The following is a 14,848-nucleotide window of genomic DNA, read 5'->3' as shown; positions in this document are numbered from 1 at the left end:
CAGGTGCGGCGTCGCCAAGGAAAGTCGGAGCAAAACGAGGCCTTGTAGATCTAATGGGAGTGCCGATTCAGTAAGCGGATTGCCGATTCCTCGCCTCAAATCTGTTCAGGGACAGATTTTGGTGGACTGATGAGGTGAAATTTTAGAGAAACCCAGACTTCGGCTCAAACCCCATTTGGCTCGCAGGACTCGGGGCCTCGGATGCGTGGCTCCAGCCCCGCAAAATCAGCCCGCCTCGGAACAGGGCGGCAGGGTGGCACCCCCTTGTCATTGGCATCCAAGAGAGCTGGAACGTTTCACAAAATACGAAAACAAACGATGAAAAGCACGTACAGTTGGAAATTGTTTGAGGAAGACACCAACATATTCAACTTAATTGAGATCTGACGTATGATGACGATGATGTATGACGTTTTAAATGTTCTTGCTTTTGTATTGCAAATCTATATCACACACACACATTGTTTATTATTATACTTAAACCCTTGACCGCCATGCTGGATTCACAATAAATGTTGTAATGCTTTATTTGTTTGTTTTATGCCAAAGGAAAAAAAAAAAAAAAGACTTCATGGCGACTTGAGATACTACGCATGCGCAATGGAAAAAGGACGACCCGGCGTGGGACCTGTTTGTTTGCATCTACTGAAACCTGATCTACTGACACTATGCTGAATGTCCTGTTTCGGATTTACATGTAGGAAATCGAAAGACGCGTCCATGGAGCCGCAAAACCGGTTCGTTCTCAAAGACAATGCCCTTCTGTAGGGGTGGCGAAATGAAACGTGGCGAAGCGTTACGGTTGAGCCGACACCACCGGGGTTGCCAGGTCTGTGGGACTAAACCGGCGTAATGGCAGGTCAAAACCGGCAGGAAAGCCAGCCTGGGGAGGGGCGGGGACCCGAGGAGGACGCGTCCCCGTTACGCACGGTTTTCGTCCCACACGTCATCCCCAGTCCACTTGTTAGTCTTTCTATTTATACATATCCGTGTGATTCGCATGCAAACGCGTCTAACCCGACCCGCGGCGACACTACTCAACATCCGAAAGGTCAGGCCGTACCTGACCCAATATGCCACTCAACCGCTGGTACAAACGTTGGTGATGTCCCGTCTCGACTACCGCAACGCCCTCTTAACAGGCTCGCCGGCCTGCGCGGTGAAGCCCCTGCAGGTGATACAGAATGCGGCGGCGCGACCCGTGTTCAACCAGCCCCAAGAGGGCACACGTCACTCCGCTGCTCATGGAGCTCCACTGGTCACCTGCAGCCGCCCGCATCAAGTTCAAGTCTCTGATGCTGGCCTACAGAGCGATTGCTGGGGACGCTCCCGCCTACTTAAACGCCCTTGTAAGAGCACATGTTGCCCCCCGGATGCCGCGCTCGTCAAACGAGCGTCGCCTGGCTCTGCCGGCCGTACGGCCGCGGCAATCCAGGCTATTCTCATTTGTAGTCCCCACGTTGGTGGAACGAGAGCTGCCAAGAAAAATGACCAGAGCGGGGACCTCCCTCTCTCTCTTCAGTGAGTACCTCCTGTCCTAACCTACAATTACTTAGCACTAGGAGCCTTTCTGTGTGGAGTTTGCATGTTCTCCCCGTGCTCACATGGGGTTTCCTCCACCTCACGTCAGTAAGGACCCCCACTAAAAAAACATGCACCCATCATCGTCTGACCAGCGATGGACATTTATCACCTGGTCCCCGGGCGCGTCCACGTACGCTGCCCACTGCCCCTGGCTGTGCCCCCGGAGGAAGGACAAGCCAGGATGGGTGAAATGCAGAGGATCCATTTCACCGGCCACCATCCAAAGCATGTGCATGTGTGTGTGTGTGTGTGTGCAAGCATGTGTTGTAGTGTGGTGTGTTGCGTGATGAATAAAGACTTTTTAGAGTTTCTTCTTCTTTCTTCACTCCCTAGCGGTATTTACTGTTACACTAACCTCTGTCGCAATGCGGCTTGAATGTCATTCTCCCTTGCGAAGTCGCTTTGGATAAAAGCGTCCGCTTAAATGACTTAATGTGGACGTAAATGTTGTAAAAAAAAAAAAAAAGTAGCCCAAATCCGCGGGAGAGCGCGGACCCGGCAACGCCAGGTGAAAGCGGGTTGGGTATGGAGAGGGTCAACGGCGCCGCCTGCTGGTGAGATGAGCGCAGCGCAACCCACCTGAAGACACCTGAAACGTCCACCCTCCTGTACGCGCGCACGCACACACACACACACACACACACACACACACACACACACACACACACACACACACGCACACACACAGCGGCCACGTTGGGTGTATTGTGAAAAACACACACCGCGTAGTTCTCCATTTAGTACACACACACACACACACACACACACAGCGGCCACGTTGGGTGTATTGTGAAAAACACACACCGCGTAGTTCTCCATTTAGTACACACACACACACACACACACACACACACACACACACACGCTGGTGCAGGCTAAATCATCCTTTCATTGAGCTCACCTGCTGCGCCGGATGGGAGCTGCGAAGCGGGGAAAAAACCAGTTTGGCCACTCGGCCGCCGCGGCGCGGGGCGCGGGGGCACGGCGAACGGCGAACGGCGAACGGGGAACGGGGAGCTGCGGCCGGAATGCGCGTCTCACTCCCAACTGCCGCTGAAAGTTGAACGCACGGCGCGACCATGAGGCTGCGCCTTTTAAAAGCGACGGTGGCCCTCTCTCTGGTCGGCTCCTCCTGGTTCATCTCGTCGTGGCTGCTGGGCCCGGCGAGAACGGGGGTCCCGTTCGCCGCGCTCCGTCCCGGGGACCGGGTGGTCGCCGCCGGGCGCGGGGGCGAGCCGGCGGCGGCGGCGGCGGCCGCCGGGCCCGGGCCGGGCCGGGGCAACGGGACCCTGCCGCCCTGCCCGGCGGAGCCGCCCCACCTGGTGGGCCCGCTGCGGGTGGAGTTCGACTGGAAGCGGACCATGGAGGACGTCAGGAGCGAGTCCGGCCGCGGGCTACGGACGGGAGGGCAGTACGAACCCCACGACTGTGTTTCAGAACACAAGGTAAACCGGATAAATATGGAGTAATAATATTAATATAATAGTATATTATGAGTAATGCGAACAAACACAACGAATATTGCCCATGTATTAAAGAAATTATAACATAAAAAATGAAATAATTACTTTTTTAATGTCTATTATCTGATATTTTGGGGAGTGAGTATTGGTGATTTATTAACATATTCACACTACAACGAATATCGGCCGTATATTAAACAAATTATAACATAAAAAAATGAAATAATTACTTTTTTAATGTCTATTATTTGATATTTTGGGGAGTGACTATTGGTGATTTATTAAAATATTCACACACAAGAGACAGGGAGTCATTCAGTTGCATAGTATGACTAAGCACTTGATGCCAAGTCTGTTGCAGATTGTTTGACAGACAAAATTTAACCATCGCGATATTATCTGGTCTCATATCGCGATATCGATACTATATCGGCATATCACCCGGCTCTATTCGTGTTAAATAATTTGACACGCATAACAATTAAGTACTTTCTGTTAAATATACTTAAAGTATTTATAGTAGCTCAAGTACAACTACTTGTCATATCCGATGCCCTGATATAAGAGTCTATAATACTCCAGAAAATACTTCTGTACCTTTTTGAAATACCTGAGTACAGATACTCAAAAATGTACTTAAGTACTTTGTTACTTTACACCACTGCCGATAACGCTATACATTCAGCAGGCCTCGATTTAACCCGGCTTCCGTAACACGTTCTTTCTTCGTCACGCGTCCCTTTCTCCCTGAAAGCAGCACGTTATGGCTGTTTGTTTGTGTCGTACCACACACAGTGACAACGCGCTGCTTTCAGGACAACTTCAGACTGTTGCTGGCGCCGCGTAATGGACCATGAAATGTCAGGAAGTCCGATTTCACTCATGCGCACACGTCTTCTCACTGACTGGCATTGACTCCCTTCCCCAAAACCAACAATGACATTTTCACTGTAGAATTACACAAACAATAGAAATAAACCCAAAAATGAACAATAACATGTACTATAACCTAATGATAATCAATAAATATGAGGCTAAAAACAAGAAACAAGTACGATACGATTAAGTCTAAAAATGAACCAGAAGATGGAAATGTTTTCAATATACAGTATAATTAAGTCAAGGAACATCGTGTGTCCACGTGGTCCTCGTCCAGCTCCTGCCGGTCCATCAAAACCTTTCTCCCGTTTCAGGTGGCGATCGTGATCCCGTTCCGCAACCGCCACGAGCACCTCAAGCACTGGCTCTTCTACCTCCACCCCATCCTGAAGCGGCAGCAGATCAGCTACGGCATCTACGTCATCAACCAGCACGGCGACGGCGCCTTCAACCGCGCCAAGCTGCTCAACGTGGGCTTCGTGGAGGCGCTGAAGGAGTTTGGCTACGGCTGCTTCGTCTTCTCCGACGTGGACCTGGTGCCCCTCAACGACCGCAACCTGTACCGCTGCTACGGCGAGCCGCGCCACTTGGCCGTGGCCATGGACAAGTTTGGCTTCGACCTGCCGTACAAAAACTACTTCGGCGGCGTGGTGTCCTTCTCCAAGGACCACTACATGAAGATCAACGGCTTCTCCAACAGCTTCTGGGGCTGGGGCGCCGAGGACGACGACATGCTGGCCCGCATCAACTTCCGCAAGATGGCGGTGTCGCGGCCCGACCTGCAGACCGGACGCTACAAGATGATCCGCCACGGGCGCGACGTGCACAACGAGCCCAACCCGCACAACCCCGACAAGCTGCACCAGACCCAGTGGACCATGGAGAAGGACGGCATCAACACCCTGACCTACACCGTCAAGAAGGTTGCCAAGGACCCGCTGTACACGTTCATCACCGTCGACATCCAAAGTCCGCGGTGAGCCGGAACGGCTGGGAGCCGGTCCCGCAAACTTTAAAACACACATTTTGATGTATATGGTTTTTGTTAATATTTGTTTTAATATTTATGCAGGTTAGCTTTCTTGACCCCCTCTGTTGCACTGAATTTGTATGTTTTTGGTTTTGGAAAGGACGAATAACTTGTCTCCCCAATGTTATAACTGTATGAACAATTAGAAATAATCTGTCATACCAATGGGAATTATTTAACATTTGGCTTCATGTTCATACGTTTAGTCCAGAGTTAAAAAAATAAGTTGTCTGTCTGCCGCAGGTTTAAGCCCATCACTAAAACTGCAACAGCACTGCTATCGTCTCAAAGTCAAAACATCCATTCCGTCCGTCGTCTTTGTACATTGTTTTTAACGCCTGTGTTGACGTAACCTAAAATCAACTCCCTCCTTTGCTTAGACGGGCAAGTTTAATTTTTTTTATTTTTTTGTGGTTGCTTTTATTTGGCCTTGAAATTTAACATTATCTGTTTAATTACAGCGCTTGAAGTGTACGGAAGTTTGTCAAGATTTCACAAACGTCAAGAAAAAGGGTGGCATTTTCTGATACTTTAACTTGGTGATCTGTTCTCTGGGCCCGAGAAGCGCAGGAGCTCTGTGTTCTTAATATACCGTGAGCCAGTCTACCTCAGAACGGACCAGTGCACAAAATAAAGGTAAATATGGGCTTTGTGGCGCAGCCTCCTTTGGTGTCAGCGGACCTGCGTTCAGGCTTCACGAGGTAAAGGGAGGAGCAATGACGAGGGAAGTGAAATATGATATATGAAGATATGGCCGAAGTACACGTAACGTTTTTTTACAGATGTGTTCCTCGCTTGTTAGCTCTAAATGTGAATACTCAGGAAGTTCACCTGGTGTTAAGATTGAACAATAAATAAAAACTATTTTTTTTAAATCAAATTTAAAGTTTCATGTCGAAGTTTTGTTTTTGTTTTTTTTCTGTGGATGTGTTTAAATAGACTATACCAATAAACAAATTAGAATTCCAGGAAAAGGAATGTGGGGAAAACTCAACACGGCGACACCTGAAGAAAGTGTTAAATCAACTGTCAAACACATGGTTTGTGCTTTCAATCTTACTGTATGTTATTGGTTTTGGTCTAGTTTCATCGTTTTTTTGGGGGGTTTCTTTTGTCCAGTGTGACATTGAGCAAAGTGAAAGCAAATATTTAAAAAATGAATTAATTTATGTTGAATTATGATTTAGTACTTCATAGCTCACATGCACATTAATTCACATGCCACTTTAATGCACATATCTGTATATACATAATTGCCTATTCCATATACATAAGCATATTCCCTCTATTTCATTTTATTTTATTATATTTTATTTTATTCTATATATTTTTATTTTTATTCTATAAGTATTCGACTGACTGTATTACGTTTTAGGAGTCAGTTAGTTGGTCTATTAGAAAGAAATTTTCCTAGGACATCTTGTGTGTTATCACCGGGTGCGTTGCATTACATTTCACTGCATATATGTATGAAAGTATGTACAGTATATGTATGTGACAAATAAACCTCTTGAATCCTGAAGCTCTCAGCCAACGAGTTGCTGAGAGCATTTATTGCTTTTTTCTATTGCTTTTGCATTTACAGCATAATCAAAATATCGATTTTGTTTGTTGTGATCATGCAAGGCTTCCGTTTTATACTTGAGTTTGGTTGTTGCTGGGGTTTTTTTTTTTTTTTTTTTATATAAATTTTCTATTCACATGGTGTCTCTTGTGCAACTTCTCTCTTTAGAGAAGCTGGAAGTTTTACATATGAGCTGTATTTTCGGTACAGTTGTAAGATGTGACATAGTCGCTAAAATCTCAAGGTCTTTATTTTTTATATATATATATATATATATATATATATATATTTTATATATTTTTGTCTTCCCCCCCATTGGCTGCGTTGTGCAATTCACCAGGTGGCCTCAAGACGTCGCTGCTGTGCCGAGTTAGTTTTTTCACAATAAAATCAAACTTTCCAGCGTCTAATGTATAAATAGTGAAGTAAATGCCCAAGGAGAACTGTAGGTCGTGACACAGATTCGCCACGCCACTCAAAATCCTTGAAAGTTGTTTCGAAAGACCCGTCACGTCCATACAATTAGGAATGACCCCTTAGATCAGAATGTATTACTGGTTTCAGGGGAAGGAAAGCAGGGCCACACTTAGGGGGGGATAAAAAAGCAATGTGGTCGTTTGAGGCGTTTACATGTACTTTAAGAGATTAAATCTGACTTTAAATGTGGCCTGAGGAGTCCACTAAATGCTTCCCTCTAGAGATGGAAGGAGGAAAAACAGACGACCCCAGGCTCCGAGCAGCAAGACTGACATCGGGCGGGGAGCCGAGACAGGTGGTGAGGCGAGAGACCCAACAGGACATGATTGGAATTGAAAAGTTGAAAGAAGGTGTGTTGATCGGGGTTCTTACCAGGTGCTTGAGGTGCTTGAATCTGGTCCTCAGAAATGTAAGTACTGGGATTCCTTGAAAATAGCTCCTGTTGTGAAGTGCATGAAAAGGCTTTGATATTCCCCCTGGTTTTGTTTTGTATAATATATACACACACACACACGTGCATTTTAGGTTAAGCTTGTGTATGTGTGTGGTTGTGTGTGTGTGTGTGTGTGTGCATGCTTCACTGTACCAGCTCGACTCCAATCATGTCGTGCACACCGTGAGTGTGTGTGTGTGTGTGTGTACGAGTGCGTGTGTGCGTGTGTGTGTGTGTCAGCACCCCCTCCCCTCACTCCCCCCCTGCCCAGCCCCCTCTTTTCATTGGTTGACCTAGTGGAGTTACTATGGGAACCAGTGTGGAGAGGCTGCCATGCAAAATGTGGGGTGCAGCTTTCAGAATAGAGACCGAGAGTCAGTCAGCCACACCCACTCACACACACGTGCACACACACACACACACACACACACGTACATTCACAAATTCAAAGGAACCCCCCCAAACCCTTCTGTTAAGGTATCGAGCTCACCCCCTGCGGTTGTACAATTTCAATAAGTAATGAAACAGATATTAGCCGCTTTGGCGATGAATCTTAACGGAAAGACATTCACTCGTCGCTTTGTTTCAACCACGTACGTCCTTGTCGTTTGAAATGCTCTTCAATAGTAGTGAGGAACCGAGAAGAAGTCAATAGAGGGGCCTGGAGCCTTCTCCAGATTTTCAGTTCAAGCTCACCGACTTGTTTTCAGTAGCGACGGCCCAAAATCGACCCTCTCTGGTGAATTCATCCCATCGTCATCACCTTTGCCATCAGCTGCATGCATCCCTCCACTGTTTAAAAGCCATTTAAGCACACACACACGCACGCACACACACACACACACACACAAATAAACATCCCGCCGGACACGCATCTGCGTAACCTTCTACCCCGTCAGCATCACCAGCTCTGATCTGGTGGGGGAGAGGGAGTGATACGGTCTTACATAAGGCTTTTACGTAAACCCCGGTAAGGGAAGCGGGGAGAGGGGGGCTGCCGCACCACTGCAAAGGGCATTCGCACTGCACCAAACCCTCCTCCATCATCAACACACACCTCCTGCAACATGTGTCTTCCTCCACAACAAAGAGACCCCCTCCCCGCACCCGCCCGCACACACACACTCACACACACACACACACACACACACACATTTCATATTGACGAACTGGGAATTTAACTGAGAATCACCCTCTCTTTGTCACTATCCCATCCGTCAACCAGAGACCGGGACCGACAGTAGTCAAGCCATTCATCACGCTTTGGTCTCGGCCGATGCCAAATCAATACGATCAATACGATGTATGGACGACCCATCGCTTCCCGAGCCCCCGTCGGCCCCGACGGCCCCCGACGGCGGTCGCCGGGGGCGACAACAAAAACGCCAGGCGCAGCGCAGCGCCGCACGTCAACAAAAGCAACCGTCTCGTCCGTCCCCCATCCCCACCACACCCCTCCCTCCCTCCCTCCCTCCATCAGGGAATTTAATCCATTTGGGGCGAGCGGGGGTGGAGTGGGCGAGAGAGCAAGGGAAGCAACTGTCTAGAGAGAGGGAGAGAGAGAGAGAGAGCTCCACTATGTAAACAGCGAAGAAGAACACGGTGACGTTAAATAAAGTACGTACGAACGCAAAACAAAAGCGCAAACACAGTTTTATTCATTAAATATGAAAAAGTGGAACGACTCCCGCTCTGTGAACAGTAAAGGGGGGGAAAAGAGAGAGAAAGCGAGCGAGAGAGAGAGAGAGAGACAGTCTGCTAAAAGAAGGACAAATGTGCTTTTCATTCCGGTCGACATTCACGTGAAGGCCTGAATTCATGAATAGAAAGAGATAGAAAAACATAAACAAAACAAAACAAAACCAAACAACCAGGCGCTATTGGAAAGAAAGGAGCGGCTCCCTGTGCGTAATGGGGAGGACGGTATTATAGTAGCTGACAAATCAAACAAAACAAAACAAAACAAAAAACACGTTCAACCATCTCCTGACCTCAAAATGATCACAATGAATTTGCTTAATACTTGTTTGTTTCGATTGGCTCAAGTCTGCATCCCCGCATTGTTGGCGGCGACCGCCGGGAAACGCTTGGACGGGTTATAAGGCCCCCGCGTTCACAAACCGCCGGGTTTCTTCTTCTTTACTTTACGTTACATCAAGGCAGACGCGTAAAAAGAAAGGAGACAAGCACTTTACTGCGGCCGTCCGTCACAGCCGGTGATGTTATGCTACGGTGTGTAGCTCAGTGTTAGCATGCGCGCAGTGATTTTACTCCTTTACCCCCAGGGTTTCTGACGCCGTTCCCAATTAATGTCGGGGGATCCTTCCTGACTTTCTGACCCATACAGGATGTGGGTTGTTGTTGTTGTTGTTTTGGTTGGAGAAGACATCTTAAGAGGGCAGAGCTTTGTCGTATTAGTATTTTCCGAGCACAAGCGTTTTTTGTTTTTTTTTGTTTAGTTGTTGTTTTTTTTAAGCGTTTGAACTCTCCCGTTTGCCGGAGCCCGGGAAGCGCGCGGGGAACGGCGAGGATTTACGTGTAGTAAGTCGTTTTTGAAGAGGTTACAGAAAGGTCTGGCCAGTCACTCTCAAAGGCGCAGTGTGTAGAATGTAGTGGCGTCTGGCGGTGGGGTTTGCAGATCACAACAAACTGAACGCCCTCCACCCCACCTCCCCTCACCGCTCCCTTTATCAACGGCGTAAGAGAAGCTAGGGTGGCTAAAAGCTAACATTAGCCAAGTAATGCTAATAAGCTATTCTATCCTCTACGTTTAGTCTGCTGGCGAGACAGCGTTAGCGCGACACATACTTTGTTATCAGTCTGCGGGGACCGGATAGACCGGATAGAGATTAGAGGGAGAGGAAGAGCCAGGGTGCGTTCCATTTATCTCGGAGGTCGGAAGTCAGAGCAGGGAATGACGTCACACCCGAGTTGTCGGAAAGTCGAAAAACCAAGATGGACGCCTCCTTTGCTGTGCTTGCTCTTTCGGAATACAGACAGCTACACGACAAATATGGGAGCGGGGAGTGGAGTGCGCCTCTGAGGGTCCAAATAGTCCAAATAGACTTCATGAAAACAAACGACCATTGTTGGCATCACAGCTTTCACTTATTATTTATGCGCGGAGCAGCCATCTTGGATTTTAAGATCGAGGTTTGTGAGGGTCTTCCGTCTTTCCGAGTCAATATCCGACCTGAAGGGTCGTTCCAGTTGAAATTTCCCGCTGGGAAATCAAAAATTCCGACTTCCCAGTTCAAACGGAACGCAGCACCAGCGTTTGGTTTGTCTGTTCTGGGCTACTGTGGAAACATGGCGGCGCATCATGGCCGCCTCCGTGGAAGCACACCCTATGTAGATATAAACACAACGAGCCTTATTTTCCATACACCAATTAAAACATATTCATGAATATTATATTCCATTTCTGCAGCGCCACTAAAGTCTACACACTGGTCGTTTGACGGCTTTTGAAGTTTAGCTTCAATCGTCAAATCAATTGCGGCAAAATCCATTCATACAGGCCGTGTCGTCATAGAAACGCCGGCGAGCGGTCGCCTTCGCACCAGCAGAGGCACAGCGACGTCCCTCCCGCCGGGAATAACATAGAGCGCAGATGATCCCAGAAATTCCTTATGAAGCCCGTGCATTCACAGTTAACGTCCCGTGCAGTGTTAGTAAGGGAGGGGAGGGGGCAGGAGGGAAACAATATTAAATAGAAAATGTACGTATAGTCACATGTGATTGAAGTCCCTCAGGGGTCGCTGCTAAAAAAAAAAAAAAAGAGTTCCAAAAATTGATGAAAGTCTGTGGTGAAATCTGCGGTGTACGGTACGAGCACGATGTTCCCTGACCTTTTGTTCCCCGGGGGTGTGGGTTAAAGAAAAGAGAGAGAGAGAGAGAGAGAGAGAGAGAGGGAGAAGGAGACCTGCGGGTGGAGGGCTTGCATGTCCGCGTCAAAGCGTCGAGCCGGAGCTGTTTTTGAATATTGCAATCGTTTCCGCAGATTTCCCCCATCGGTAGGAATGGAGCGGTTGTATATCCCAGAGAGAGCGAGCGAGCGGCACCCTATGCCCTTTTTACTTTTCCCGTCGCGCGGTGCGGTCCTGATGCAATGGGTCGAGCCGAATCCGGGATATCCACGCTGATCAAAAAACAAAAAAGTCTTCTCGTCGGCCCGAGGAGGGATCCCCGTCTCCGAAATACGGAAGACTGTCTCGTTGTAAATCTCGGGTAGAGCAGCTTTTCCCAAAGTTCGAGAGAAGTCGATATCACAGGTTCAAGTCTCTGATAAATTGCCGTACGTTTTGCACGCACACAGTGTGCAGCCAGTGTGTTGTCAGCAAAGGAAAACAATTCAAAATAGTAAAAAAATCTATATATATTACTAGCAAAACAGCTGGCTTAATCCAAGCATTGGGAACCATGTTAGGAAAAGTGGATTAATGATGGGAATTGCAGAACTTTGGCTCTAAACGTTGGATGAGCAGGAGGTAATTTGTTAAAGATGAGAGATGACCGAAAAAGAAACGCTTTCGATTAGATCGGACCGCAGCGGGGGTTCGGCCACGTCGTCCGAAGGTCCTAAGAAAACTATAGGGGCGAAAAACAAGGTTTTCCTCTGTTTTGCAATATACAGGTTGTCAACAGTGGGATCCACTGTTGACAAAATCAACCAGGACTGGGAGAAAGGGAAAACGCAGTCAAAAGCAGATGCAAGGTATTATCTGAAGCCATACAAAACATACACATTGCTGACGCTTCATTTTTTTCCCCAAGGTATTGAGTGGGTAATGAGTCCGACGCCAGCTGAAGTATTTCCAAGTTTGAGGATTGTCCGCTGTCAAGCGCTAAACTTCCAAAGGTTTCCAACCAATGCTTTGAAGCTGCGGCCCCGTTTTTGGCATGTACCTGTGACTTTCTCGGTGAACGGAACCCTTAAGGCGATCCATCAATCCGCTTAAAACATTGAGGAATGCACACTTTTAAAATTTGGGAGGAATTTATAGGCTGTTAACTCTACAGCTCGACATTTTTCTTGGTCTGGGAAAGCATTTGGCCGTCCATAAACAGCACCGTAGAAATTTTAACTCACGTCCATTAACAGCTTTAGTGAGGGAGGAGCGGCCCCCCCTTTGAGGCAACCTACTTCCTGTGGGCAGCACCTCTGGCCGCGTTGCCAGGTTTGTTTCCAGAGCGGCGGACGGGCACCTTGGAGACGGGGATTTTCGTGCGGGCTGCTTGAGTTTCTGGAGGCGAGGCGCTGGCTTCGAGGACGGACGAAAGAGCTGATTGGCTTACAGAGTGTGGGGGCGGGGTCTGTCGAACGCTGATGGGGATCTTGGAGTCGCGGGGAAGACTGGTGCTCCCTTTCATCGATCGGAAGGAAGAAGACGAGGAGGAGGTTGGAGGGGTGGACTGTGAGGCGGGGCTGAGTTTGTATTCAGTGGAGGGCGAAGGAGAGCTGGTTTGATCTACATCTTCCTCCCGCTCCTCTCTTTCCTCCTCTGGGTTGTTATAGAGATCGTAGAGGTGGTCGCCAGAGCAGCTGTCCCGCGATAGGGCAATCCTCTGGGTTCGCTGCAGCCCTCCCTCGTCGGGCGTTGCGGTGGGCGTTGCTGTAGGTGTGTCCCAGTAGCCCTCATCACTGAGTGGCTCCTTTTCACCGGGCGATGTTGGGTGACGGGGGTGTGGGTGGTGTAAGGAGGGTTTCACTGCACGGTTTCCTGATGCACCAACCACGGGAATCTTGCTTAGCCCTAGGGCTTTAACCTGGGGGACCTTCCGGTCTGCACTCCTTGTGGCCGTGGTCGTGAGAGTACTAGTGGAAGCTTGGAGCTGTCGGGGGAGCGCAGGAGAGTTGTCTCCAGTGGAGGGCAACATGTGCCACAGCCCCTGCATGTCCGCATCGTCCACACCCTCCGGGCTTGCCATTTCCTCCCCACCACCCATGTAGGCCACCACACCGCTACCTGCCGGGTGCTCTTGCTGTGGAGGGTGGACCCGGGCCCTGGCGGGTAGAGATGCAGGCCCCAAACTGGTGATAGTGGAGAATGTTGTACGGGTCAACTGGGTAGGCAGAGAGGGTTTAGATGGGGAAACCTGAGACGTGGGCACAACGCTACCTGAGACTCGCCCACCTTCCACCACTGCACTCGCTGCTCCAACCCCACCACTGCTGCTACTGCTGGTGCCACTGCCGCCGTTGCCCCCCGGCCCCTCTTCGTCTGGGTCGGCGATAATGTCACCGCATCCGGTCAAGGAGTCAAAGCTCTTGAGCGAGGTGACGTCCGTGAAGAGGAGGGAGCAGAGGCGCTCCACCGAGGGCTCTGATGGGGGGTCAGCGGCACTGCAGTGATCCAGTGGTGGTGTGGCGAGAGAGGGGTTGAAGCTGGAAACAGAGGTTTTGGCATTGGAGGCAGGAGGGTCACGCAGTGGCGAATCGGTCGGCGTGTAGGGAAAAGGGGAGTCCGACTCACCGCAAACGTCCGTCATTATGACGCAGTGTTGGGGGACCATAGCTATGTTGGCAGGGGGCGACTCTGCCTCCTGAAAGCATGGCTCGACCGTCAATTTCCCATGATCCTCTTGGGGCTGGTGGGGCGGAGGTTCCAGGATGAGGGTAATGTCCTTTAACTCATTGGGATGGGAAACCTCCACCTCCCTCGTCTCCCTCCCCGACGCCACCTCCCCTTCGACCTCAATTGTTTTCTCTTTGCGCCTCCACCGAATGCTGCTGAACAGGCCCTTTAGGCCCCGCTGTCTCCTGGAAAGCCCCGTCCCTCCGCTGTCACTCGTCCTCATGCTCCCACGTCGGAGCAGGGAGAAAAAGCTCAGAGACTTGCTGAGCGACCTCACCGGCCCAGCCTCCTGCCCCCCCAGCACCTCCCCCCTCTGTCCATCAGCGTCGCTGTCGGCACCCGTTAGCCCGTCGTGCGTCTTGCTTCTAATGAGCTGCGCCGCCGCCGCCGAGTAGTGCCCGTTGACGGAATTCCCGTTCTCGGAATTCCCGTTGCTCCCGCTGTTGGCGGCCCCTTTGTTCCTGAAGGAGAAGAAGCTCGCCATCCCGGAGCCGGTGCGACGCTTCCCGAAGAGCTTGAAGGCGGCTTTGTTGATCCTCCCAGTGGGTTGGGGGTCACCCGGTGGGGGCGCGGGAGGCTCCGCGCACTCCGACTGCACCTCCATTATCTAGCACTCTGACCACTTAATCGCTCCCACGCTGCCGTCCCTCTCGAGCAGTCTGCCCTTGCAGTGCATAGACTCACACTCTTGTTTTTCTCTCTCTCTCTCTCACGCTCTCTCTCTCTCTCTCTCTCTCTCTCGCTCTCGCTCTCTTTCTCTCGCTCTCTCTCAGCCCTGCAGTCTGGTGCTCTTTCGCTCCTACTCTGACTCAGTCTAGCGCCTGCCTGCTGGTTTTCCCT

The 14,848-nt window shown here is 49.7% G+C and overlaps 2 protein-coding genes across 2 annotated transcripts; one reads left to right on the top strand and one right to left on the bottom strand.

Moving 5' to 3' along the window:
- Positions 1 to 2,663: 2,663 nt before the first annotated feature.
- LOC307244967 (beta-1,4-galactosyltransferase 1-like) lies at positions 2,664 to 4,906 on the top strand (the record flags this gene model as incomplete). Its single annotated transcript, XM_080020378.1, has 2 exons — positions 2,664 to 3,029; positions 4,241 to 4,906. The coding sequence occupies 2 exons, from the start codon at positions 2,664 to 2,666 to the stop codon at positions 4,904 to 4,906; spliced, it is 1,032 nt and encodes a 343-aa protein (XP_079876504.1).
- Positions 4,907 to 12,572: 7,666 nt separating this feature from the next.
- amer2 (APC membrane recruitment protein 2) lies at positions 12,573 to 14,612 on the bottom strand (the record flags this gene model as incomplete). The annotated part of the gene is made up of 1 exon (XM_080020547.1): positions 12,573 to 14,612. The coding sequence occupies one exon, from the start codon at positions 14,610 to 14,612 to the stop codon at positions 12,573 to 12,575; it is 2,040 nt and encodes a 679-aa protein (XP_079876673.1).
- Positions 14,613 to 14,848: the final 236 nt, after the last annotated feature.

This window comes from Zeus faber (genome assembly GCF_960531495.2).
Source record: "Zeus faber genome assembly, chromosome: 19".
In the NCBI taxonomy this organism is placed as follows: Eukaryota; Metazoa; Chordata; class Actinopteri; order Zeiformes; family Zeidae; genus Zeus; species Zeus faber.
This window is presented reverse-complemented; position numbering and strand designations above follow the sequence as displayed.